Source organism: Cydia strobilella, chromosome 9, assembly GCF_947568885.1.
Source record: "Cydia strobilella chromosome 9, ilCydStro3.1, whole genome shotgun sequence".
NCBI classification, from domain to species: domain Eukaryota; kingdom Metazoa; phylum Arthropoda; class Insecta; order Lepidoptera; family Tortricidae; genus Cydia; species Cydia strobilella.
The window spans coordinates 564,931-592,108 of record NC_086049.1 but is presented as its reverse complement, the minus strand read 5'-3'; the positions used below and the strand labels follow the sequence as shown (position 1 = coordinate 592,108).

The window sequence follows — 27,178 nt, the reverse complement described above, 5'->3', positions numbered from 1 at the left end:
TCTATGAGATTTGGCTTAAAGGGCATTAAAAAAAAAAAACAAAAATTTGACACAATTCTATGGTTTGACAGGGCAAGCTATGCTGGCGCCATTTGCTAATTATTTCGACCGGCCAATTCCATTGGTTGCCCCTTCGCGCATTGCTCGGTACACAAATTCTACATACAGTTACTTAGAGTCGCTGAATTTGAAGGTTTGTCACCTTTAAACCTTAATGCCATTACATTTTTTTTATTTTATTTAAGCCATTTAATTCCTTAATAATTATACACATATTTATATTCCATTATTAAATTCAAAATATAATAATTGTAATACATTAATAAATTAAATTAAATATTATCAAATTATTTAACATGCATGTTTAAGTCGGTAGCGATTTTATACAATATTTTTAATTATTTTTATTATTAAGGACCTCTTGACGAGTAAAGGCCTCCTCCATTACATAGTAATAGAAAAGTGACAAACCTTCAAATTCTGTGACTGTACAAAAATTTGCTACCGGAATAAAGAGGACTTAACCTATTGTAGTTCTTTTAAATTTCCATGCCGAAAAATCAAGCTTCTCAATTAAAAAGTCATTTCGAAACTGGTCGTTACCTTCCAAGGCGAGCCAATCAATATTTCCGTACAATATAAAATTTTTATGAGACGCCACATCTTTTTCTACATAAAATAGCAGTTAAAAGCGTATTTTAAGGAGTGCTTATTATATTTAAGCTCATGTTGTTGCTTTATATGGATCTGTACTAAAGATGAGTCGGTTTACTGATTTATAAATATGGTTGTAATTATTTGGGGCATTTTCTATGAAAAGGGACCTTATTGTCGATGGCGCTTACGCCGCACAGCCTCGCGCGGCATTGTATTTATATCGGAGCATCGTTAATAATTGCGTTAGCGCCATCGACAATAAGGTTTTTTTTTTACACAAAATACCACATATACAAAAATCCATATGTACACATTTGTAGTGGGATTCCCTTTTATAAAACAACCCTAACAGCATTTATACGTCATTATGACGTCAGTGACGTCATAATGACGCCATAATTACGTAATTATGACGTCATTATGACGTCGCTGACGTCACTTTGCTACCTGGTCATGTGTGATTACTATTTTTTATCAAACAAATACGTCTGCGAGCGATACTTAATTTTTTTATATTAAAGGAAAAAGCCTAAGAGCGCTCGGCTCCGGTGTTCCGAACGATCGCAAGTTCAAGTCTTACCCAAAGCGGTGAATTTTTTCATTTTTCCTTCAATGCGTTGTTCAAAAGTTTATCAAACTACACAAAACGCATCCAATATAAACAAAGCAAATTATCATTAGCAAGTTGTGAGGGCTGATACACGAGGGCCACGTTACTGCAGATTTATGGCGGTTATCAGACGGGAAATAATTACGAGCTCCGTATTAATCAGGCTTGTTTAACTTTCGATTGAGACAAAGCAGACTTGTTGGAGGCTGAGATTGAAACGGGAACAGAATGAATAGAATAGAATAGAATATAATATAATAATGTTTATTCAGGCAACACATCATTAGTTACATTACAAAATGCATTTAAACAAAAATGTGAAAGAAGAAGTATACAAAACACAGATAAAGACAAAGATATGAGGCTGAAATGGCCTCCACTCAGCATTGCAGTTGGCACGACTAGCGTTGTCAACGGCGCGGCGCTGGTTTTCTGCGGAGCCGCGGAACAGAATAATATAAATATTTAAATGGGGCTCCCATACAACAAACGTGATTTTTTTGCTTTTTTTTCCGTAATGGTACGGAACCCTTCGTGCGCGAGTCCGACTCGCACTTGGTCGGTTTTTTTTTAGTATTTGTTGTTATAGCGGCAACAGAAATATATCATCTGTGAAAATTTCAACTGTCTAGCTGTCACGGTTCATGAGATACACCCTGGTGACAGACGGACAGACAGACAGACAGCGGAGTCTTAGCAATAGGGTCCCGTTTTTACTCTTTGGGTACGGAACCCTAAAAAACATTTACTCTGGCGAAATAAACCCTATTTTTACATGAACCTCCAGGTTTAACCGGTTATCCCCGTGTTAGTTAATGGTGCAAGTGGCGCTAAGTAACAATTGAACCCATTTTATATTTCAAAATTGACCGTCGATAAAACTGTCATTTTTAAATATAATTTTACATAAAAAGGATAATCAAACACCTGTATACAATCGTTGAAGCCTCAATTAATTAGTTTTTTTCTTTTGTACTTGATAATGTGGCAATAAACAATTCTTATTCTTATTCTTAATTATATATATATATTATATTCTTATTTATTATTATAGGAATGAAATGCGCTCCCGCCATCTGTATTCCCTGATCAATATGACCTCGGTCTCTTTAAAACAAGAGTGAATAGGCTGTTACTGAACCGGTGAGCTCCATCTTAGGCCCTGTCTTTACTTTCCATCAGGTGTGACTAGGGCCAATCGCCGATCAGTTTATAATAAAAAAAAATATTTCCCAAAAAAACTTGTATAAATATGAAATCCACCGAAAACAAACAAGAAAAATCTGCAGTGAAAGCATTCTGGAAAGTTGACCGCTGTACGCACTTTTTGTCCGACTAAGAAAGGTGTAATGTTGCCACTTCCAGCCACTTACAATTCCATCAAACATTAACCAAGGGCGCGAGGCAAACTGCCTTTTTTGCCCTTTTGACCAGGCTCGGTTGCTCGGTTTGCACCCCACGGGGCGTCGCTTAATTTTCCGCTACATTAAGGAAGGGTGGCGAAGGGGTTGCTCGAAATACGATAGCTTTAACAAAATATTATAAAATGTACTGTTTTATTTATTTTATGAGCCTTTTGTTTTGGAAATTATATTTGTTATAGGATAGGGAAGGTGTGTGTCTTGTACTGAGCATCTGGCATTTTTGATAGATTTTTTTGTTCAAAGAAAATGGAGCGCACCTTGATAACAATTTTAAATCAATATTGAAAATGCAGATATAGTTACAAATTATTAGCAAAGATAGATATAACTCCGTAATAGATGGATACAGTCTAAGGAAAAAACGTGCCTCGAAAATCAAGAAAATTTGATTCTCGTTCAGAGGGCGCTACTAGCTGTCGTATTGGCGTTGACGGTTTCGTTTGTTATTTAACAATTTTAACGCATATCAGTGAAAGAACATGGGTCAAAATCATAAAAATAATTATTGCAAATAAAAAAAATCATTTATCCATATTTAAATACATTTTATCGTATTTTTATAAATATTTATTTTTAGTTTTAAAGTGTGTCGACAGATGGCAGTGAATTTACTGGGATTACAAAATTTACTATGACAGTACCGCTCTAGTATAAGTTACTCTATGGTATTAGTCTATAATTTGTTTTCATAAATTGTTATTAAATAATGTAACCCAGCAGCAGGCTGTATGATATTAATATATACAAAACATAGAAAATAACTTATTATCAGGTTATCATTTTAAATTAGGATAAAATTAAGCTTAGAATAAATTTAAAAGTGGAAAAATTACTGCCTTGGGTGAGACTTGAACTCACGGCCTCTGGATTATTATTCTAAGCTTAATAGCATCGATCGCAGACGTTTCTGCTTGTTAAAAATTAATTTAGGATAAAATTCTTAGCATTTCTCAATACAAGGGTGGACTAACAATAATATGTGGCATACTTTTCCATTTTTCCCTCATTATAAGTACCTAAATATCCATTAGTCATATCAACCTAATAAAAACCATCATATCCAACTAAATCAGACAATCTATACTAGCTATTAAAACTAATCCTATATCATAGAGATAATAGAAGTCACGCCTCACACAATCCCGCGATATGGCCAGTAATCCGCGAGGGATCTCGACCGCGGCATATTGGGCTTATTCGGCCCCACCGTGACTAACCTTGTTTGTGGATTTGGAATGAAATTAACGCATTTGGTACCGTGGTAACCAATGTGGTACGAAAAAATCTGGTCATTATTAATTTTAATTATAGTAAAAATTCAGCTTTTTGTATGTAAATATACCGATACAAAACCAATAACCCTAAAAATAAAATGTAAGTTGGTGTATCAATATCAACGTTATATGCTCACTCGTTGGCGTGGTTATGGTGAGTAGTCTAAGGTAAAACAGCTTAAAATGATGATTTTATGATATTTAAATAACACCACTTAAATTATGATCTACCCAGGTACAAAGTAATTTTATATTCCTTTCTATACTACATTACATTACCCGTAAATAGGTATCGAAATAATTGGTATAAAGTTTAGATTAATTTACTTTATTTATCTCTCAATACAATTTTCAAACATAATGTACATTAAGTAATTACTTGTCGAGTTATCGTATAGTGATCAATATTGTAAAGTGAACTGAATTTGCAAACAAGTGAATAGGCAGTGTTTACATAATTAAATTTATATTTTCGTTACCCCTTCTATCTATTATTTCTGCTAACATATTTATTATGATCGAATTTAAACTATCGTGAGACATATTAACTTAACTAACTTAGCGGTTTCAATCGCGTGTTTATAGTCACTCGCGCGACATGTTTCGGAGAGCCTAGGTCTCCATTTTCAAGCACAGACAACGACGGATGGGCGTCACGTACCGACGTATTTTGTAAATGGCTGTTTGTTTTCAAAGGAAACTAAATAAAAGTTAGGCGGTCATATAAAAGTCTCTTACGTTAAAACTGGACTATTATGGATAATAAGGATGACAAGGATTATGGATGACAAGGTTATCTGCAGATTGTAAAGTATCTTTTTCCTCTGTTTGACGTAGGTACAGTCGAAGGCAAAAAGGCCTGAGTAGCGGTCATAACGGGTGGGCGTCACGTACTGCGGCGCGCGAGTGACTAAAAATACGTGAGTGAAACCGCTAAGTTAGTTAAGATGTTTATTATGTATTTAAACTCACTTCGATCCATGTTAACAGCATTGAGACTTGAGACATCAAACTACAAGCACAGCTCACCACAGTGTTTATGCTCGGTCGTTTATACAACTATTAGACTGGGCCCTTAACACCCGGCCAACAATGTCCAATTTGCCGGAGGCGGGCCGCCAATCATTCAGCATTGTGTTGGTAAACTATGCTATTGGCAAACAAGAGTCTTTTGGGTACAGAACTAGCATGCCCTGACACTAAAATAACCGTATACTGACTCCCATATGTTTCCACCGTATAGTTATACTTAAATGTGCTCTGTAGAAAAACAAATAAATTAAATTGAAATAAAATTAAAAAAGGCAATAAAATTCTAAGCACTAAATTTCCCTAGTTACATATATTGTATGAAGAACATTTATTTTAAATAATTTTAAGTTTTTAAATATTCTTGTTCTGTGTGTTAGACCCCTTCTGGGTGAAGGCCTCCTCCATCGATTTCCACTTGTCTCTGTCTTTAGCCATTTGGTGGAGAACAAATAAGACCTCGGTTTAAAGAAACTTAAAAGAAAAAGAAAAAATATTTGTAAGAGTGAAATAGGCTATTACTGAACCGTTGAGCTCCATTTTTTTATTTTATTTATTAGGAAAACTTACAGCTGAAGTAACACGTTAGGTAATAACATAGAAGCAGTGAAGTTTCCACAGATAGAGCATTTTAGGCACTATCTTCACTTTTCATCAGTTGTGACTAGGGCCAATTGCCGATCAGTTTAATATTTTAAAAAAATACCCAGAGTGGGTGTCAAAACTCAAAACGTAAGTGTACCAAAACAACTAGCAAAGGATTTTGTATTGTAGTCAGGTAAGTACTCGTTATACAGGATACCTGGGGGCCTACACAAAAAGACAATTGTACATCGACAAATGTGTATCGGAAAATCGGAATCGATGGCAGATTCTACGAAAAATTACGTGATTATTTCCTTACATAATTTAAGTTTCGATTCATATCAACGATTATAATCTTGACTAACTCCTAGTTGTGCAATTTTATGGGCATTATGTATACAAAGATTTTTGAACATTAGGATTGTTTTCACTTAAAATCCACCTGTTTGAAATAACCTTTCATACGTTTTTGGATTAACAGTAAAATCATTTTGATTTCTTTTATGTAATCGATCTCTTCTTCTTTGTCGTACTTTTCACTTAGTGCTCTCCAAGCCGCTCTGTCTTACGGCGTTTCTTCAAACAAAAACGTCACTTTTGTCACTGACATATCTAATCCATATATCTAGACGTAATATTTGGTGTTTCTTAAAGTTCGAATCGGGCCGTTGAGCCCGATGTATGCTATTAAATCACATTTAAAATCGGGTATATCGCGAGTCGTGGTCGCGGTAAACTGATGTCCCAGCAAAATGCGGTGTATGCTAGCCTGTAAAGTTGGCTTATATGGGGCGCTTACGCCATTATTAACGATGCTCCGATATAAATACACTGCCGCGCGACACTGTGCGGTGGAAGCGCCATCGACAATAAGGTCCCTTTTCATAGAAATTGCCCCATATTACTCGTAGTTTAGTCTCTGAAGTTAGTTTATCCGGTGTCCACCCAACGCGTGGCCATACGCCCATCCCTACGATTCCTTGCCAATAATATACATTATTTCTGTCAACTCCTTAACTACCAGCGAATCGTTTAGTCATTTAAACAAAGTAGCTGATTGGATTATTCCGATCCCCTATTCATTACATTTACATGCACATAAACACTTTACAAAGTTGAACATGGGAACTCGTCCAGACGTTATCTTATTTTGTTACAAACGTGTTAAATAGCGTCACCGACAATCGCATGTTATTTGCGATATATTGCAGCATTTTATCGATTGAATTCATTGCTCCTACGTAGCCGGCAATTATCTATAATCGCATTCCATTTGTTGCAACCTCTTTTTTTGTGTAGAAGCCTTTAGAAATAGTTTTATAATCCATACTTAGCACTCGCTAAACACCTTGTAATTTTACGCATCGAACACATTACTCATCCAAACACATCCGCCATACCGACAATTAATTATAACCACGCAAAAACGACAAAAAAATCTCGCAATAATTTATTCATGCAAAATACTGGGGCATGAAATTAGTTGTTTGTTTTTTTTCTTGTTCTAAAAAACGTGGGTGACATTTTTTGTTGGAATCCCACGCGGGCTTTAATCAATTGGTTACGACAGAAAAAAAATCTTAATTAACATTTTAAAATGCTTTGTTTCATTTGAAAGTTATGCTGATTATAGTAATTGTACTGTGAAAAAATGTTTTTTTATTATTTTTATTGTGATTATAATGGCACAGTTACATTTGTATGATAAGATCGTGACATTGCGATCAGTGTTTTTTTAAACGTAAACGTAATATCACTAGCGATTGTAGCTATTCGAAAAGCATTAAGATAGTTGAAGTACCTATTCGCGTGACAATTTGCGTAAAATTACGGCTAATGCCATAAGGTTTTGTTATTGCCTGTGTATAAGAAACTTGTGAGTTTGTCTGAGAACTGAGTTCGAACTAGGCATTAAAAAAGTATTTCGATTAGCGATTTTGTAATCAAAATCGTTTCCTGTGAGTCACACACGCATACATATAACACTAAAACTTGACGACCAGGAAAATATAATTTGCATTATTATTTTTATATCCTGGATCGAAAGTTATAACGATTTAACTAACTTAGCGGTTTCACTCACGTATTTTTAGTCACTCGCGCGACATGTTTCGGAGAGTCTAGGTCTCCATTTTCAAGCACTAACAGTACCTGAGTTATAACGATTCCTAGATTTGGGACTTTTAAAATATAAATGTATTATTTTAAATTAGATCTCTTTTGTATTAGACACAAAATTACCAAAATAATTAAACGAAGAAATGATCCGTACAATCAACTCAAACATTAACATAACTTTCATTGCTCGTAACGATAACGGCACGCAAATCTGGAAACTCCCCGACGTCAGCTTACTTGTACATGCCCATCAAACTATCACACCAACCAATAACTAGTGCTGTAGGTACTTCGTAAATTCTAACATATACATATCTATTCATAGCTTTATATTAAGAGGCAGCCTGGAAATGGTTACCGAGTGGGACCCACGGAACACCATAGCTGGTGCTGGCCGGGGTGCAGGCAGGCCGAAAAGATGGCGGGACGACTTGGACGCATTTTATCCGGACTGGTGAACTACAAACGACAGGGTCGAGTGGAGGAAACGAGGGGAGGCCTTTGCCCAGCAGTGGGACACTAAATTAGGCTAATAAAAAATAATAATAAAAAGCCTGGAAATAGTTAAAGAAGGAAACAACAGATATGCCGCGCCGCGTGAAATTAGTAACGGAAGATACGTATAGCCATCCTATAGCCGCCTTTCGTCTCAATTAGAAAATATACTTCTCTCTAAATTTTGCTCGTCAGATCCCTCGGCTATATCACTAGATATTTTATAGTAAAATTATACTGCTATGGTATACAGGGTATCGATATGCAAATGAAAATAGATGTAAATTACATATATTTTCGTGTTTTAAGGTCCCGTCCCGACTCCAGTGTCCGTCTGTCTGATGTATGTCTGTCTGTCTGTCACCAGGCTGTATCTCATGAACCGTGATAGCTTAGCTTAGACAGTTGAAATTTTCACAGATGTTGTAATAACATTTTTTATTGGTTTGTCCAAGGTGGTGGTAGGTTATGCGACCGATTTCGTCCTAAACGACATATTGGCACCCGCTTCCCGTGTCTAATCCCTCCAAAGGGGTGTTACAAAGTAAATATTAAAAAAGCGCGTCGAATTTGACTAATGCGTGTTTTGGGGCACGCGACCTAAGCTGCGATTAGTCGCGCGACTAGTCGTAGACGTCGTAGTTTGACATGTCTGACAGCTGAGGAGAAAATTGCCTTGAAATGACAGTTGTTCAGAAAGTCTGGTGAAGTGGGGGACACTGTGATTGTGGATTTCAAACATAACACCGTGAAATCGTTCTATTTTGCCCTAGAAAGCGACCCTCTATACACTATTCTCTTTGCTCGTACTAATGGCTAGTACCTATTAAGGCGGTCATGTTTTTATTTAAATATTCTACAATTAACATTATAAATGAGAAAGTAACTGAACTGATTTACATGAAATTTGGTCTTGAGATAGTGTAAGGTTCAGGAAGGACATTGATTAGTTTTCATTAATCATCATCATCGTTCCACAGAGACGAATTAGCGCGCTAAGAAGCTAGCCTTTAATATTTTTGTCACTGACAGTACCGACTATAGGCTCTCAACATTCTCGCAATTGTTTTTATTCACCAACCTAAACAAAAATATCTTCCACAAAAACTAAATAAAATTTCATCACCTGTCATAATACAAAATTTAGCTCACTTAACGCCCACACTAATTCAGCTTTGATTCACGAGGGGAGGCTCGGGCAACACGTAGTAATAATCAGGAATCACAACTAGTCAAAAGAGCATCAATAAAGAGGGGTCGCGTAATGGAACACGCATAAATTAGCCCATTCTCCCCTACGATAAGATATTGCGATCTTGAAAGTCATGGACTAACGAGTATAACAAAGTCATTGGTGTGCAATTTATATGATGGATTTTTTAATAAATTATATGATAATAAATTCTAGCAATCTTCTTTGTATGTTTTGTTACTCTATTTGCATATAATATAAATTATTAATGGGTAATTATTATTTTATAATCGTCATCTACTTATTTGTAAAAGTTTATACAGTAATATAGGAAACTAATTTATGTTCACATTTTAAGAATTATTTTGTAAATGTCTGTTTGTTTTGTCATACTAAATATTAAAACAATTTAAAATATAATGTACAGAACAGGGAAATACTGTCTCGACCATACTTATTTTTTAAACCATGAGAGACAAGATTATTTTTGCAATTTCAGTGTCAATATCACAATCACCTAAAATATAATGTATAGATAAATAATGCCTTAACTTCACTTAAATCTTTAAAATCACAAGAAACAAGCTCATTTAACAAAATAATCAAATAAACCATTAATAGTGGCTGTACAGAAAACAACGCTCAATCTGCTTAAAACATTTAGTACAGGGAAATATCCCAGGTAATATTGTCCCAACATTACTTAAACCTTTTAAATTACAAAAAAAACGAGCTCATTACGCAAAACAAGTGACAAAAGGCCAAAAACGCTAGTAATGGGGGCTGTTGTAAATGTTGTAATGTAAAATGTAAGGCAAGGTGCGCAAGTCGGGGGTTGTTACAATCCTCGAGCGAAGGCGAAGGCGAGTCGATCCTTAAAACCGACCAGTATAAGGACTTAGGTATTTTGGATCGATTGGAAAGATTCGAGACATTATCTGATTTATTTCTTAATCAATTGTGATTTGTGACACTTAAGGCAAATAAAATACTCCAATTTTTTTCAGCTAAACATGTTTGTACAATTGTATAATCAGGAACCAAGTACATATTGTGTATAAGCATGTAGATATAATTTAGACATAAACATAGACATAAAACATTTTTATTTAACAATTTCTGAATAATATGTTCAAATAAACATTAAATAACAATGAAAACATGCATTGCATGCATATCTCTAAAGTGAATTGATGACATTACAATGTTGTGTATATTTCTGTCGAAATACTCTGTAATTGTGTCATCTCTATGTTTATTGTACAAAGTTGTATTTGACGTGTACCTGTATTGTACAAATTAAGTTTATATCTAAAGTAGGTTAGAGTATGTTATTATAAAACTATAAACAAAATAATACTCTATGGAAAAAAGACATGCGAGGGGATGTCATACCTTTTTAATGGAGATTCAATACATTATTAAAATATTTGTCCGGCTCCAGAAGAACTTGTATAGTCTCCGATGTCACAATACAATGGTTTGCATTGACGTCCAACTTTCCTACATTGTGAACACTTCACCCAATTTCAAGGGCCATTTCGTCCCACACCCCCCGCTCAATTTAAAACAAAACCAAGACCCCGGCACAGCTGTCACGACATAAACTAAGTAGCCAATGATGTATTGTTTATTATCTTTAATGCGATCATTTTTTATAAAGTGCATTAAAGTTTGCGGTTTGGTTGAGTGTACTTCCAGTTAAATGGGAGTTACGTGAAGTAACGTGTCATAATTGGCCGAGTTAACATGAATTCTTGGGCGGAAATATTGCACGGATAAAAAAAAAGATTTATACTATTATGTTATTTTATTTTATTTTATTTTATTTTATTTTGGTACATGGAAAACCAACAGCGCTAAACATATCAACAAACTACAATAGAATTAGATAGCCAATTATAGGTTTTCACTTATAGAAACGGAATAAAATATAACAAGCTTATTGCCCAACTTAATTACACATGTACAAGTTCATACAGCACAAGAACAGAGGATCGATACGAATATGATCGATTATTACAAAAAATAAGTAGAAAAGAAGGTAAAATCTGTTAGGTAGTACATTTAGCCACAGTACATTAGCCCTGACCTGCGCCAGAATCATTGTCACCCATAAAGTATCTAATTAAGTTATTAATTTAGTTAATGTCAGAAAAATATATAACATCAATTAATCTAACACACATACCATCATCTAAATCCGCAGCGCAGGTTTCGTGAAAAGCGTAGGTACTAAACCGCATCCGCAACAAACTTCATCAAATCTACATCAGTGATAATCAGCCACATGCTTCGTCAAAAATGTAAAAGATAAAATCCGCAATCAAGCTATAAGTGTTGCGTTGTTGTTGTTTGTGTTTGGTTTGTGTGGTTGTTTGTTTATGGTTTGTGTTTGTCTTTGTTTGTATTTTTGGTGTTGTGTTGTTGTGTAGAATACTAACACTAACCTGCTTATATATTTTTGAAGTTTGCACTTTCGTCAAAATACACAGCTCTTTCTTTATGCAAGCTAAAGACCGCCATGTAAAACCATTAAATCTCCGCCAAAATAACTACCTTTCCTTACCTACTTCTAGCTTAAAAATATTTCATTCCGGACCACACATGATGTGTATTAAAATCTTCTATAAACTACCGCAACCAACCAACCCCTGTTCATACTGTTCTCTATAAAAGTACCGCTGTATGCATGCAACCTCGACTTCATGTATATTCAATACTGTGAAACCCATTTTTGTGTGTGCAAATAAATATTTTCTCATTTCATTTTAATTTCAACTACCGAACAACGTCATGCCCTACGAGCACACATTTGACAGTGGCAAAATCATCATAAATTTGACGAAAAGAAGAAAAAGAAGAAGAAAACATATGGTGAAATATAGAGCTAACTATAGTTTGTCAAAGGACTGTCTCATTTCAAACATAGACAGAGAGTATCATACTATCTTTGTCTTACACTAGTACTAGCACCCAAAAGAAAAGGATGAATATAGTTTTCTTTGTCCTTATTTACTGCCAATTTGGTTTGACCAACTATATTTTGCTGTCGAACTTTTTCTTAAACATCCATAACTTACGTAATGCATGTCTGTATAGCAACTTTTGAATAATCCACATACTTCTCAACTATCCAAGTGTAAATGATGTCAAATCACAAGCAGTTACTAAAACAAGTCGAATCGGCCCCTTGAACCGGCGCCATATTGTCTGCGACCACAGCGCCCGTTCCGGTCGATCGGCCGAATTAATTTCTTTGTCTCTAATCGTTCTTTGTGACCACTCACTATTACTTTCACATCCTCCTATCTCCTTTTCCTTTCCTTTAAATTGTCAACTTTATCACAAACAATATAAGGTTGTTATTTAGAAATAAATGCTTAGGTGAATACGTCTTTTGAAAACGGGAACTGGGAAAATTAAAAGAGCATTGGGCGGGTCGTCGCCCGATTACGATTAAAGGAAGCTAACCGTTTGTTTCAAATTTGGAACATTTAGGTTTTTTATGTTTTTAAGAAATTACTTGCGCGTTGGACGCCATTTTGACGTTTTACGATAATTATTGTTTTTATGACGACGCGTTGGTGTAATTTTAAATGCGTTTTTGTAATCTTGGTAAGTTTTATTATACAATTAGGTGTGTTCGTTTTTTATTATGAAGATCTAGGTTATTGGAGACGAAATTACCTTACTTACCTATGATAATTTGATAATAACACAATAAGTACACAATTTTAAAATGACGGCATTTTTTTAAAAGTATTTCTTGTAAATTATTATTTGCCTATTGGCGAGCAAAATTAAAACTTCAACTTAATCTTGGTCTTTTTACATGTGTTTACTATAAAATAAATGTAAAATGTTTTGTTAAATATCTTTTCAATAAAGGCTATACATTGCCTTGTGCTAACTGATTTTGATTATCCTTTTTATTTTCACTGGTAATGTTTTAATTCCTAATATTATTTTTATATTCAATTGTTGCTAATTTGTTATTATGTAGGTTGGTATAGTTAACGCTATCTCTACTGAGCTCGTTCACTTACCTGTACTAACAATGGCATTCTGTTAAACAAAAGCCATTATTTCTTTTGTGTGAGCGCGTGGCCTTTGTGTCTGAGGCTCTCACACAATGGCCACGCGCTTAGGCACAAAGGCCACGCGCTCACACAAAAGAAATAATGGCTTTTGTTTAACAGAATGCCATTGTTAGTACAGGTAAGTGAACGAGCTCAGTAGAGATAGCGTTAACTATACAATAATATTTAACAATATTGTTTACAATCTCAATTAGAATTTATTCTTCAGACGACGACAAACCAAATGAATTAGCATCCAGTTACACATCTAATTATGAATTAGGTACTGATAATAATAATGTTTCCTCAATAATAAGCGCGGTACCTATCGCTAAATTCACATTATTCACAAATCACTCGTATCGCTGCAAGTGGCGAATAAAACAATCAATTTATTGACAAAGATAATTATTTCAAGAGGACCGACTGATATCTAATTACTAATGTTGTTGCATGTACCTATTATTTACTTTGACAATTATGTAGTATTCCATTCAAAAGTAAGGTCATAATTTATTAGAAAAGAAGGTACAGTTAGAGCCTTATTGTCACTCTTAGGTACAAACATGACAGTTATTGATACATTTTCGTTACACAATAGAAATGTCAATAATTTTATTTTTATAACCTACTAACTTTGGGGTTTATATATGTCACGTGTGTTACAATTAAAACAGATATTCAATTATAAAAACATCGAAATGCACATTATTAGATCAATGAAAACATATAGGTACCATACTACCCTATTATGAAAAAATCGCAAATAGGAATTTTTCAAATAAATTGGAATTTCTTTCAAATATCTGATTAATTTAAAGGACTAAACGTATTTTGTAAAAAAAAGTGAGTATCTCAGTTAAAAAAAGAACGTAGGACTTGGTTTACACATTAGTAATCACGATAAATGAATTTAGATATTTATAATTTATATGTAAGTATAGTATAAAGATTGCCGCAAGGTACACATTGAGCTCTGGCGTCCTCAATTCTTAACAAATATTTAAACTTTTGGATTAGTTATAAACAAACACCAAACCTATTATTGCTTTTGAAATAACTGACGTATACATTTACACCCCTACCATGTTTTCATATTCCCACTAATCCAGAAAACGATTGACTAAATAACTAACCAATTGTCATAATAAAAACATCCATTGGTACCTCAATCCAATTGCAACACGCTTCCTACAACCAATAATAAAATAAAATACGGTTTTGATACCCCTCATGATATCGATATAGAGGTTACTCTTGTTTGACTTACTAGCAAAGCTCAATTTCATTACAACTTCATACAATCTAATTTATAATCGTAGACGAGTCTATTCCCGAAAGCCATGCGTCATCCACAAAATATACTAATTTCGTGGGTAACACCTCAGCTCGCCGACAAAGGCTCGATAAAAAGGTCGATAAAATCACCGGCGTAGGATCGACGCGCGCGCAGCGGGCGGCGCGATAACTTACACCAAGGATTACCCTCGTTAGGCTCTTCGCACCTTTCCAATATTTTTTATTATAAATTCTTCGAACGAGATCGGATTTTTCGGGAATAATACGGATTGTGTTAAATACGTTATTTATGTCTAGGATAAGTGTGTTTTTGTGTCGGTTGATTGTGGTTTGCTAAAGATAAAATGTGGCTGTATGTTTAATCGTGCCGTATCAGGTGCCCCAACATGTTTCCCCTTCTGTTTTCAATCATTCTCAGCAGAGATCGCTTCTCACCTACCAAATCCAATACTTCTGCATTCGTTTTCCTCTCCTTCCAGCTTATACCATACCGATACTTACATAGTCTATAATAGAAGGAAGAATAGAAAAAAAGGAGCGGCAGAGGAAGACCGAGACGTGCGTTTTTGGACCAAGTCAAAGAGAAAATCAACGTAGTGACGTATCAGGAGCTCAAAACAGTGGCAGAAAGAAGAACGGAGTGCCGGTTACTCCACCGACAAGAGCCAGGCTCTTAAGAGTTATGATGATGATGTATGTTTAATATGAATACATTCCAAAATATTCTATATTATAAAATAATGCGTTTGGTTTAAATTGAAATATTTGTTGACGTGTCTGTTCGTTCAAGATATTTCTAAAATTTGTAAAAGAAGGAAATTAATTGTCCTTATATTAGTTAGATGACTAAATAACTAAGAAAAATAGCAATTTTTTTGAGTTTATGAAAAACTGACAAACTACGAAAAGTGCCATCCTGCGAGACAGGGATAGTGCAATTAGTGCAGTCTAGTGCAGGTGTCACGGGCAATTTCTATATCTTACAACAACATCTAGCAGTGTTTAACTAGAATAAATTTACTTAACCTTGTTTTAATCATAAGATTCACTGTATCAATAAACTATTTAGATTTTTTTTTATTTTTTGAGATAATATGTCGAAAACATAACGAAGTAGGTATGGTAGAGGATTATTATTTAAAAAAAACCGGCCAAGTGCGAGTCGCACTCGCGCACGAAGGGTTCCGTACCATTACGGAAAAAAACAGCAAAAAATCACGTTTGTTGTATGGGAGCCCCATTTAAATATTTATATTGTTCTGTTTTTAGTATTTGTTGTTATAGCGGCAACAGAAATACATCATCTGTGAAAATTTCAACTGTCTAGCTATCACGGTTCATGAGATACAGCCTGGTGACAGACAGACAGACGGACAGCGGAGTCTTAGTAATAGGGTCCCGTTTTTACCCTTTGGGTACGGAACCCTAAAAAAGATTGTTTTTGTATAGTAGTTATAAAAACATGAGATAGTAGTATAACATGTACATATCCAAAGTAAACAATCTTAATTACCTACTTTGTATAATTTGGTGGGGGTAGTTAGGTTTCAATAGTAATTTCATGAAAATTCTTAGGTACTTGAATGCCCCTCGATGTTGCACTTAAGATTATCGAATAATTCCTATACCTACCTACTTACCTATAATTGTTCATTTAATTATATTATGAATTAATATCATTCGCTAGTCACATTCTAATAATCCAGTAATAGTGAGGTACAAGCAAAATGCAATAAAAACATTATTTACCCCTTTACCATTTGTAATTAAGTTATTAATTACTAAAGTATTTCTCATTAATAATTGTAAAAAGTTGTGTCTGCGCTTGTAATGAATTTAATTATATAAACTGGTTTTCAGACTAATTAGTAGCATTTGTGTAATATTATGGAATTGCTGGTGAAAAAATAAATATTGTTGTGCCATTTACAACCAAAAGGGTGCTAATTGTAGGTTGTCAATAAGGCGCTATTTCCATATAGCTTTAACTTAAAATCACCCTTATCAACAACTTATAATGTGGTACTTTTTGGTTGAAAACGTCACTTTTAATTACATAGTTTTATGATGTACTTACCTATAAAGTGTAAATGCTGTTTTTTATGATTTTAAACTTCTTCTTCCTACCCTTATCCCACGTCATGTGGGGTCGGCACAACATGTTTTTCTCTTCAATTCTCCTCTATCTTTCGTCACCTCAGCACTCACTCCTTTCTTTCTCATATCCTGTTTTACACAATCCATCCATCGCTTTTTGGGTCTACCATACGCTCTCCGTCCATCAACATTCATCCCTAACATTCTTTTGCCTATATGGCATTCATCCCTCCTCATCACATGCCCATACCACGCTAACCTACTACTTCTTATCTTCTCCGTTACTGGTGCTACTTTCAAACTTCCCCTAATATACTCATTCTTAATCCGATCCTTCCTCGTCACTCCACACATCCATCTCAACATTCTCATTTCCGCTGCGTGCACTCTTCTTTCATCCGTCACTTTCGTCGCCCAGCATTCTGATCCATACATTACAACAGGTCTCACGATCGTCCTGTAATTTTTTTATGATTTTAAACATGGTTAATATATTTATAATTAATAACATAACCATAATATTAAATTATGATTGATAGGTAACTACATAGATGCTTTGTACTACCACTACTATAAATACTTATACGTACTTTCTTTCTTTCATTTATCATATTAATTACATAGTTTTATGGTGTACCTATAAAGTGTAAATGCTATTTTTTATGATTTTAATCATAATTGAATTCTGTGAAGCCGATGGTACTGAGTTCAAATTCTGGTAAGGGCATTTATTCAATAATGAACACGGATACTTGTTCCTGAGTCATGGGTGTTTTCTATGTATTTTAGTATTTATATATTATATATATCGTTGTTCTAAGTACTCACAACACAAGCTTTATTCAGCTTACCGTGGGACTTGGTCAATTTGTGTAATGATGTCCTATAATATTTATTTCTTTTTATTTATTTATATAATTAGTAACATAACCATAATATTTAAATATGATAAATACTTACTTAGATGCTTTGTACTACCACTAGGTACTATTTATACGTACGTTCTGAGGGGAAAACATTAAATTACTTGGCCGTAATTTTTTTAATGGTAAAATTATATGAGGTCTTCACTTTTTCGTGCAATACACTTAAATAAAAAGGTATTTAGGTACTTAAATTTTAAATAATGATGTACAACAATTAGGACCTAACTAATACGTAAGACTATATTATTTTATGACTCATAAAAATCTTGATAATTATTAATGATGTTATTTCAAGTTCTAGACGGTTACAGATGTTATTGTAAAAAGATTAATAAATTTATGCAATTTTATTACGTAGATAGTAAAAATTCTCCTATTAAATATAATAAACTATCCCATATAATAAAATGCCTACCTGAATTACATGTCTGTGCAACGCGCTCTAAATATACCTAATAATTAATTCACATTAATTATGCGTTATGTATATGCACTTTTAGATTTTTTAATTAGATACATACATACATACATATAATCACACCTATTTCCCGGAGGGGTAGGCAGAGACCACGGATTTCCACTTGCTACGATCCTGACATACCTCTTTCGCTTTCTTCACTTTCATAACATTCCTCATACACGCTCGCCGGTTTAGGCGGGTGCTCTTGACCTGGTCTTTCTTCAGGATTTCCCCGATCTGATCAGATTAGATTCTGATTAGAATTAGATATACTTACATAATAGATATGAGTCTCACTGCTTCTCACATGTAGTACAGATACGTGTAAGAGGGACTCACTGAGATATATCAAAATCATATTTCTAAAATCGACGCCTGCTGTTTCCGTCGGCATGCGCTGCGGCTTTATTCGGGTTCAACTGGTAATTTACTTGTGTGTTTATCACAAATATTTGTTCCTGAGATATGGATGTTTTCTATGTACATATATATGTTTTTATATATAATTATGTATTTTATATATCGTCATCCACACCCCCACCACAATTGAAGCCTTATTGAGCTTATATTGTGGGACTAAGTCGATCTGTGAAAAATTGTACTATAATATTTATTTATTTTCAAATGTTTTAAGTAATACGAGTAATACTTTCGGACCCGGGTATGTCCTTAAACTACGTCCAAAAGAGAGGTATGGGCACTGTGAATGACATCTCGCTTTGTGTGGTAGGGCACAGGACAGCGGATGTCATTCCAGATCTAGAGCAGAGCCCAACTGGGGAGGTACCTCCACCTTACAGAAAACCGCAGCCAAATAACACTAGACCCTACTAATAGTGTTGGATTCCTGCCGGTGAGTAAGGTTGCCAGAGCTCGAGGGAGAGGAGTGTTAGGGTCGGCAACGCGCATGTAACTCCTCTGGAGTTGCAGGCGTACTTACGTAGGCTATGGAGACTGCTTAAAATCAGGCGGGCCGTATGCTTGTTTGCCACCGACGTAGTATAAAAAAAATACTTACTTCACTTTTTGTTTAAAGTTTAATATTTTACTACAAACTCATTTGCCACTTAATTATTATAATTTTAACCCCATTTCTTGTTACAAAATGATTAAATTCTTGTAATTATGTTGCATGAGCAATTATTTGTAAAAGTGTCTTGATGACATTTGCAAAAACGCTTGTCATGGTTATAACATCACACTTTACCTATGTACATAAATTCTCGTGCTTAAGTGCTGCAAATTGACTAGTTTAAACACCATGGGACATATTTTTCGTATATGCACTATCATTATTGCAGATGTACTATAATTTTTTCAAAAATATGTACCTATCATACAGAGTTAAGATATGACTATTAGGTACTTATGTCATGTGACACTATTGAGAAAAAAATTCAAAGAAATTATATTCAGTTAATGTTAGTTAAATAAAATAACTAAAACAACTTACCTCAGTTACAAAAAAAAATTACTTATAATAAATATGGGCGGATTTTTTCAGGTATAAATAGTATAGTATGGTAGATTAATATGAAAACAGGGATCAAATAATTGTATATTTTTTTATAAGTATACCTAAACACATAAAAATTTTTTTTTTTGTGCTTTGAACTTGAAATGTTCTGGCGGTCCCTCGGGTGTCTTACATTCAAGTGAGGGTATGATTGTATTGCGATTTGGGACTCTCGAGCTAGTGTTAGTTTATTATTATGGTAATAACAATTAATAAAGTATTTGTATAAATATTATATATATCGTTGTCTGAGTGAGTACCCACAACACCTTCTTGGGCTTACCGTGCCGTGGGACGTGGGACTTAGTCAATTCGTGTAAGAATGTTCCCTATTAATAATATAAATAATATTTATTTATTTATCTAAACAAATTAAAACTAAACAAATATTAAAATAAAACTACTTAAAAATTAAAGTAATATAGATAAATACCCACCTATGAAAGGTCCCCCAAGTCTGTCCCCTGCGGAAGGGTGCCCATGAGGTTGGCTACATTACCCCGCTGGATGGCTATGCCTATTCTTTGCCCAAGGAATGAGCCAGCCCTAGGGTCACCCGAGGTCTCCAGTAGTTATTATTAATAAATATAATGTATATAAAAGCAATTAAAAGAAAGAAGACAAATCAATACTTGTGGCATATGTAAATATCACAATATAAACTCAAATGTAGATACATATATATTATTTTAACCTACAACTAGATATATGTAATTATTTTTATAGAAAATAATTTCCTAATTAGCACTCACTTGATTTAACATTAATGTGGTTTTCAATACTTGAGCATAGTACAAAAATACTCAACATTTTAACAGGGAATTAACATTCCTTCATTGTTACCTATTTATAATTCAATTTTATAAGATTTTTGTACATAAAAATTAACATTAAATCATAGAACCATATAGGCACTTTCAAATATATTTAAAATAATTTTGCATTTAAACTTATTTCATAGTTAATTTTGAACTAACTTAACACAATAAACATATCACTAATTAACTAACCTACATTAACTTGTGACATTTGAAATAATAAAAAAAACTATTGTTTGCTAATACTATGGCTAGAATATAACATGTGTCTGTTTATTTCATTATTAGCCACATGCCCCAAATTAATTACTGAATAAAAATATGCCCCGTCTATACTCGTATTTAAAAATTATAAAGCAACGTACAAATTACAGAACATTAAAAAAACGCAGGAACATTCTCACAATTTTCGGAAACTTACACGAGAATTTAATGTAAGTTTCCACTTAGTAAGATTATTTTGGTAATTAAAAAAGTATTTATTAGACAGGCAGTAGAAATATCTAATAATGTCTGCATCTATAATTTTCTTTACATGTTTTCATTCTTAGCTGAATTTAAATTTTTGAGAACTTTTCCTATAGAAATTCTCTTCTGAAAGTTGTTACAATCAATACTAATATATATGTACAGTATTTTATACCAGTCAACTCATCAACTGTATCGGTAATAAAGTACCTTCTGCTAACAGTGCTAACCAATCAGCGGTGTAAGGGATATACATGGTGTTTCCTGTAACAGGGGCAATAAATTAAACTGGAGGCTGTACGCCTCAAACCGACCAACATTTGTTCAACAACTTTTTAAAATTATGAAATTTTTAGATTTTATCAAACATCAAACATTTATTCAGCAAATAGGCCACAGGGGCACTTTTACATGTCAATTTTTACAAACAATAAAATTAATCCAAAATTACAAAAAAAATTACATATATTTATGTAATGTTAAATTACACAAGAGCACCCTAAACCGGCGAGCGTGTATGAGGAATGTTATGAAAGTGAAGGAAGCGAAAGAGGTATGTCAGGATCGTAGCAAGTGGAAATCCGTGGTCTCTGCCTACCCCTCCGGGAAATAGGCGTGATTATATGTATGCATGTATGTAAATTACACAAGAAAAAAAAACTAATAAAAACTATACAAATAACAGAAGTACTGAAATTGTTTAGAGATGTAAAAGTATCTAGGTGTCAGAGATAAAATGTATATAATAATAAAAAAGATCATCAAATTATCCAGAGTTAGTCAAGTTTGAGGAGTACAGCCTACAGCTTAATTTAATGCTCCTGTTACGTAAAAAAATAATCTTTAGATTTTAATTTTTTATTTGTACAAATAGTTTGCTTTAACCTAGGGAAGAGCGGTGCCTCCCGACACAGGCAATTTTTTGCTTACCGGGCGGCTCCATCACCTAAATCATGGCAATTTGTGTTAAAAACAAATAAAGATTTTTGTATTTTGTATTTTTTGTATTTTGTAAAAATCATTTATGTAACGAAAAAAAAACGACTCTAACAAGTTTAACAAGATCATACTTGAACGATCGTTATTGTGGATGTTATGTTCGTTCCGCCGGGACCTATTTGGAAGGGACGGCCTTCTCTTACCAAATATTACTACACTCATATACAGTACCTATTAGATAAACTGACAGTAATTTTAAAACAAAAAAAAAAACCTTTTTTTAGGCATATTTTAAGCAGAAATCTTATGCAAAAATAAATGAAAATGCTTTTTTTTTGTCATAGGAGGCAAACGAGCAGACGGATCACCTGATGGTAAGCGATTACCGCCGCCCATGGACATGGGTTGTAAGTGCGTTGCCGGCCTTTAAGATGGGAGTACGCTCTTTTCTTAAAGGTTTGAAGGTCATATCGGTGCGGAAATACCGCAGGCGACAGTTCATTCCACAGTTTAGCTGTGCGAGGCAGGAAGTTTCTAGAGAAACGCACAGTTGAGGACTGCCAACCATCTAAGTGGTGAGGATGGTAATGTTGTCGCGTAGGGCGATGGCGAAAAGAAGCGGCAGGTATTTATCCGAACAATTCCTCGGAGCACTCCCCGTTATACACGCGATAGAAAATGCAGAGCGAGGCCACATCTCATTTATTTTAACATGATTGTTTTTGTTTGTTTAAAAAATAACACATAATATTATTAATTAACCTACTCTTGAATATTTACGAGGATTATATAATATTACCCTATAAATAACTAAATATTGACAATTAATTCAGGCAAATGTCCTTTCAATCGACCTTTGTACCGAAATGTTATATTATTTGCATTCAAGATTATTTAATTATTATTTCTAATTTATCTCTTATTTTAAATTCCGTTTTGTATGCAAGAAATGAAAACCTCTTAAATCTCTATCTGTATGCCTACAACAAGTAATTATACAATATACCTACAAATCACCCATTGTTTTTTTCTCTATCAATAAATATTTTTATCATAAAATAGAACTAATATAAACTAATTATATTTATAAAGGCCGATACAATCAATTAGATACACGTGATTAAACATCAAGGTCACTTAGCGTAATATTGATAAATATTGACATGTTATACTTTATCCTTTATCATGAATTTGTTTAAACTAATAGCTTATTATAAATTTAAAAGTGGAAAAATTACTGCCTTGGGTGAGACTTGAACTCACGGCCTCCGATCCAGAGGCCGTGGGTTCAAGTCTCACCCAAGGCAGTAATTTTTCCACTTTTAAATTTATTCTAAGCTTAATAGCATCGATCGCAGACGTTTCTGCTTGTTAAAAATTAATATAATAGCTTATTTTTTGGTTCTGTTTAGTGTACCTAATCAGTGTAAGATCAGTCACGCTCTAAGTTTTTTTAACAATTTCGCTTCGATTGGTAATCGATCGGTCAATGGAGTTCGTTTAACTTTGCTTTTTTTTCGCAACGTCTCATTATTTTAGGCGAAACATTTTCATGCTTTACTTAATCATTTAAACTCTTTAACATTTCTCTACAATATTATTACAGCTTTATTTATTTCAGCGAAATTTTGTACAATTTATAAATGTACTGTTTTTGGTAAATATAATTTTAGTTTTTTTATGTGACTATTATTTATTAATTTCACTGATCCCTATTGAGTAAAATCGAGTCCCTGCCATTGTTCTCTATCTGTAGCTAGTTTCATCCAATTTTTTCCTGTTTTTTCAACTATATAACTCTACAATATGATATATTAAAACAGATAACCTTTAAGTGTAGGTATCTAAACATCTTTCAATACCCGCCATAATAATCCCTAGCCCTACATGCAACAGATTTTCAATCCCCGGATATCATATTACACTCGTCGTCAACAAAATCGCACCTCGCCAAAAATTAGTTTTAAGCAAATATAGCTCTTATCTTATGCATTTTATTTAGAGTTGTGCCATTCCCGGTAACATTACCGATTTTGTATGGGGAATGTTACCGAGCGAGAAATTTCCCCATACAAAATGGGGAATGTTACCGGGAATGGCACAACTGTAATTGTATTGTACCCTGTCAATATTGGTATCATTTGAAAGCGCAATAAATGAACTTTAAAAAGATAAATCCCAATTATCCGTAAATATAACCATCGCCAAACGGCGTTTTATTGAATTTATATCCCGACGTTTCGAACCCAGCGTTCATGGTCAACGGGTGACTGAAGAAAAAATACAATGTGCAAAAATATCAACATACAAAAATCATGAACCGTAATAAACTACAAACTTTAAGGCTGGTTGTACATGCAAAATCGGTGCATAAGGCTAGTTATACAATACAACTATTTTCAAGTAAAGATACGCGATATAATCCGTTTTCAGTTTTATTTCATGTGTAACTATCGCGGTAACCGAAGACATATTGTAGGCGTTTTGTTTAAAAAAGGGCCGTAATCCGATTTTAATGGGTCTCTTGTTGTGCAATTCTGGACGGGCATAATTTTGATTTTGACGCCTGACGGGATTTTTTTGACGCTGAGTGTATCACAAATCAACATCCTATAATCTATTTTTTTTTCTAAATTTTATTGGACCTACGGAACCTTTTAAATGTGATCGAATACTTTTCTGGGTAGGTACCAGTACCCAGGGTTTATTTTAAAGCTTTCATGTAGGTAAGTTTAACAAAATGTAATATTTTTAAATTTATTGGATTTTGATTTTATTGTTAAAAGTTTTGTTTTTATTTTTAATGTATTTACTAACACATAGCTATAACGATGGTACTAACAATATTGTATGGAATTTTGAATGTTCTGAAATAAAGATATTTTATTTTATTTATTTTTATTTATTTGTTAACCACTAACCCCTTTATTCATAAAACTTTACGTGCCTGATTTAGTTAAGTCATGTTTTATCCCTTTCTTACAAATACATAAGTCTAAATGACAGATAGAGACAAACGATTCATAGCAAATTCAAGCCAGTATCGCGTTTATGAATAACACCATAACATAAGTATCCAATTGGACTTTTAATGGATATCGGATTTGGTAGCACTGCATTGTTTATCGTGTATTAAACGTGCATTGCTATTTGTAAATATTTAGCTGTGATCTAGTTTTTGAGTGCCATTAACGTGACACTTCATTCGGTTCTTGTCTGTTTGTCTAATTTAATTTCTTGTCTTTTAATTACTTATATAACAATTTAAGTGTTGGAGATCGTTTACACCTCTAAGGATAATTTGATGATCGTTTTTTTATTATATATATTTTATCTCTGACATCTACAGACTTTTAGTACTTGTCTGTTGTTTGTTTATTTTTTATTAGTTTTTTTTTGTGTAATTCGACATTGAGACCTGGATACCTACATATCTAACAAAGTATCTAATATTTGATTGATTCCATATTTATAATTGTTTTTTGTAATTTTTGGTTAATTTTATTGCTTGTAAAAATTGACATGTAAAAGTGCCCCTGTGGCCTATTTGCTGAATAAATGTTTGATGTTCTGTGTCTTTTGTAGAATATTATTGTGAGATTATTTTGAAAATTAATTGTGATTATTACCTAATATTGAATTTAGGAGTGTAGTTTACTATTTTTTGTGCATTTTTAATGTGGTAGTCTTTTTTTTCAGTGCACAGGCTTTTTTGTGAAATAAATCAATGTTTCTTATTTGATTGGTTTGATATTTTAACACACTCACTGTCAAGAACACTTAGGTGTGTTCATTTCGTAGGTGTTTCAAATAAGGCCTTAAGCACTGGAAACGTTTACAATGGATTTAATAATATTCGTCATGTTTTTTTATTTATTTACGGTGTGTAGGTACATATGTGCCTCATTTCTGGCCTATTAACTTTTCCATTCACCCTGAGCATTAATCCACCCACCTTTACTGCTCCCGCCATCCTCATTGCTGTCCTCACTGGGCGGCCCGTGCTGCGCGCGCGCCGGCAACGGGTGCGGCAGCCTCGGCCGCGCCAGAAACGGCGGCGGCACGCCGAAAAATGGCAGGAACGGCGGCCAAGCCGGCCGCGGCGCGAGTCCCGCCGCCGCCGCCGCGTAAAGCTGCAGCGGCGCCGGCAGCCCGCCTTCTAACACCATCGTTCACACACGGAACACAACACTACAACACATGGTCCTTCGGCGCCGGCTCGCACCTCACTGCCATGGCGAGCGCTGGGCGGCGCTAACCCCACCACGCTCCCGCCTTCATATTATAGATTTATTCGAGTAGGATAGACTTCGCTGCTAAACGATAATAAACCATACGCTCGGGAGTTACAGATCGATATTGAATAGCGGGCTATAAATTAAGCTGAGCATCATTGAATTTGTGACGACGTATCTATTTCAAGTGAGGAATCAAACCCAACTCTATCGTAGTTTGTTTAAGGTGTATTTTTGATTGGATGCAATAAGTAAGTAGGATTTATAGGGCTGTCGCTTCGCGAGGGATGTCATAATCTTTTTTAGCCGCATGGCGCGCTCCAGACATATAGAACCATAAATACTTATAGAAAATAAGAATCTTGCGAGCGGAATGTTCACCGCAAACTGTGAATATGTACTGGGTGATAAAAGGTTATATGTGTTTTGAGGTAAAATGCGTTTACGATTTTGTGTTGTTGTTTGAATGTTTAGAAACGGTGACAGTAATAGGTGTTTTGAAATTGTTCACAATAATATGCCTTGTGCGTCAAGAGTCGAGAATGACGCGGTATTTGTATTTTAATGTATTATTTAAGAAAATTTACTAACTATAGTTTTTTTTCCTGGAATATTACGTTATGACAGTTACAAAATAGAAGCTATGTTAGATTGTGATCGTCCTATTATAATGACATTGAATTATGAGGCGCAGCTAACGGTCCGATTGTGGTCATCTTCTCATGACATGACAGCTGACGGCGCCCACAATAGCCTTACGTAAAACTAGATTACCCCCCCTCCCTCCCTAATGACTCACGAACAATCAATCATACAAAATTAACACGTACAAGATTATATTCCTGACATTGATGAATCATAAGCGACTGAAAGGCAATCAATTTCACAACCAATACCTTATTCCATTAAACAAAAAAGTAATAACCTAATTGACATAAATAATAATAAATATGT

General features: G+C 34.2%; 1 protein-coding gene across 2 annotated transcripts in view; it reads right to left on the bottom strand.

Moving 5' to 3' along the window:
• LOC134744018 (homeobox protein unc-4-like) overlaps nt 1-26,749 on the bottom strand; it is a 65,220-nt gene extending 38,471 nt beyond the window's left edge. For both annotated transcript variants that reach the window (XM_063677651.1, XM_063677652.1), the window contains exon 1: nt 25,945-26,749. In XM_063677651.1, the coding sequence (XP_063533721.1) occupies nt 25,945-26,158 (214 nt within the window). In that variant the 5' untranslated portion in view covers nt 26,159-26,749. The remainder of the gene's footprint in view (nt 1-25,944) is intronic.
• Nucleotides 26,750-27,178: the final 429 nt, after the last annotated feature.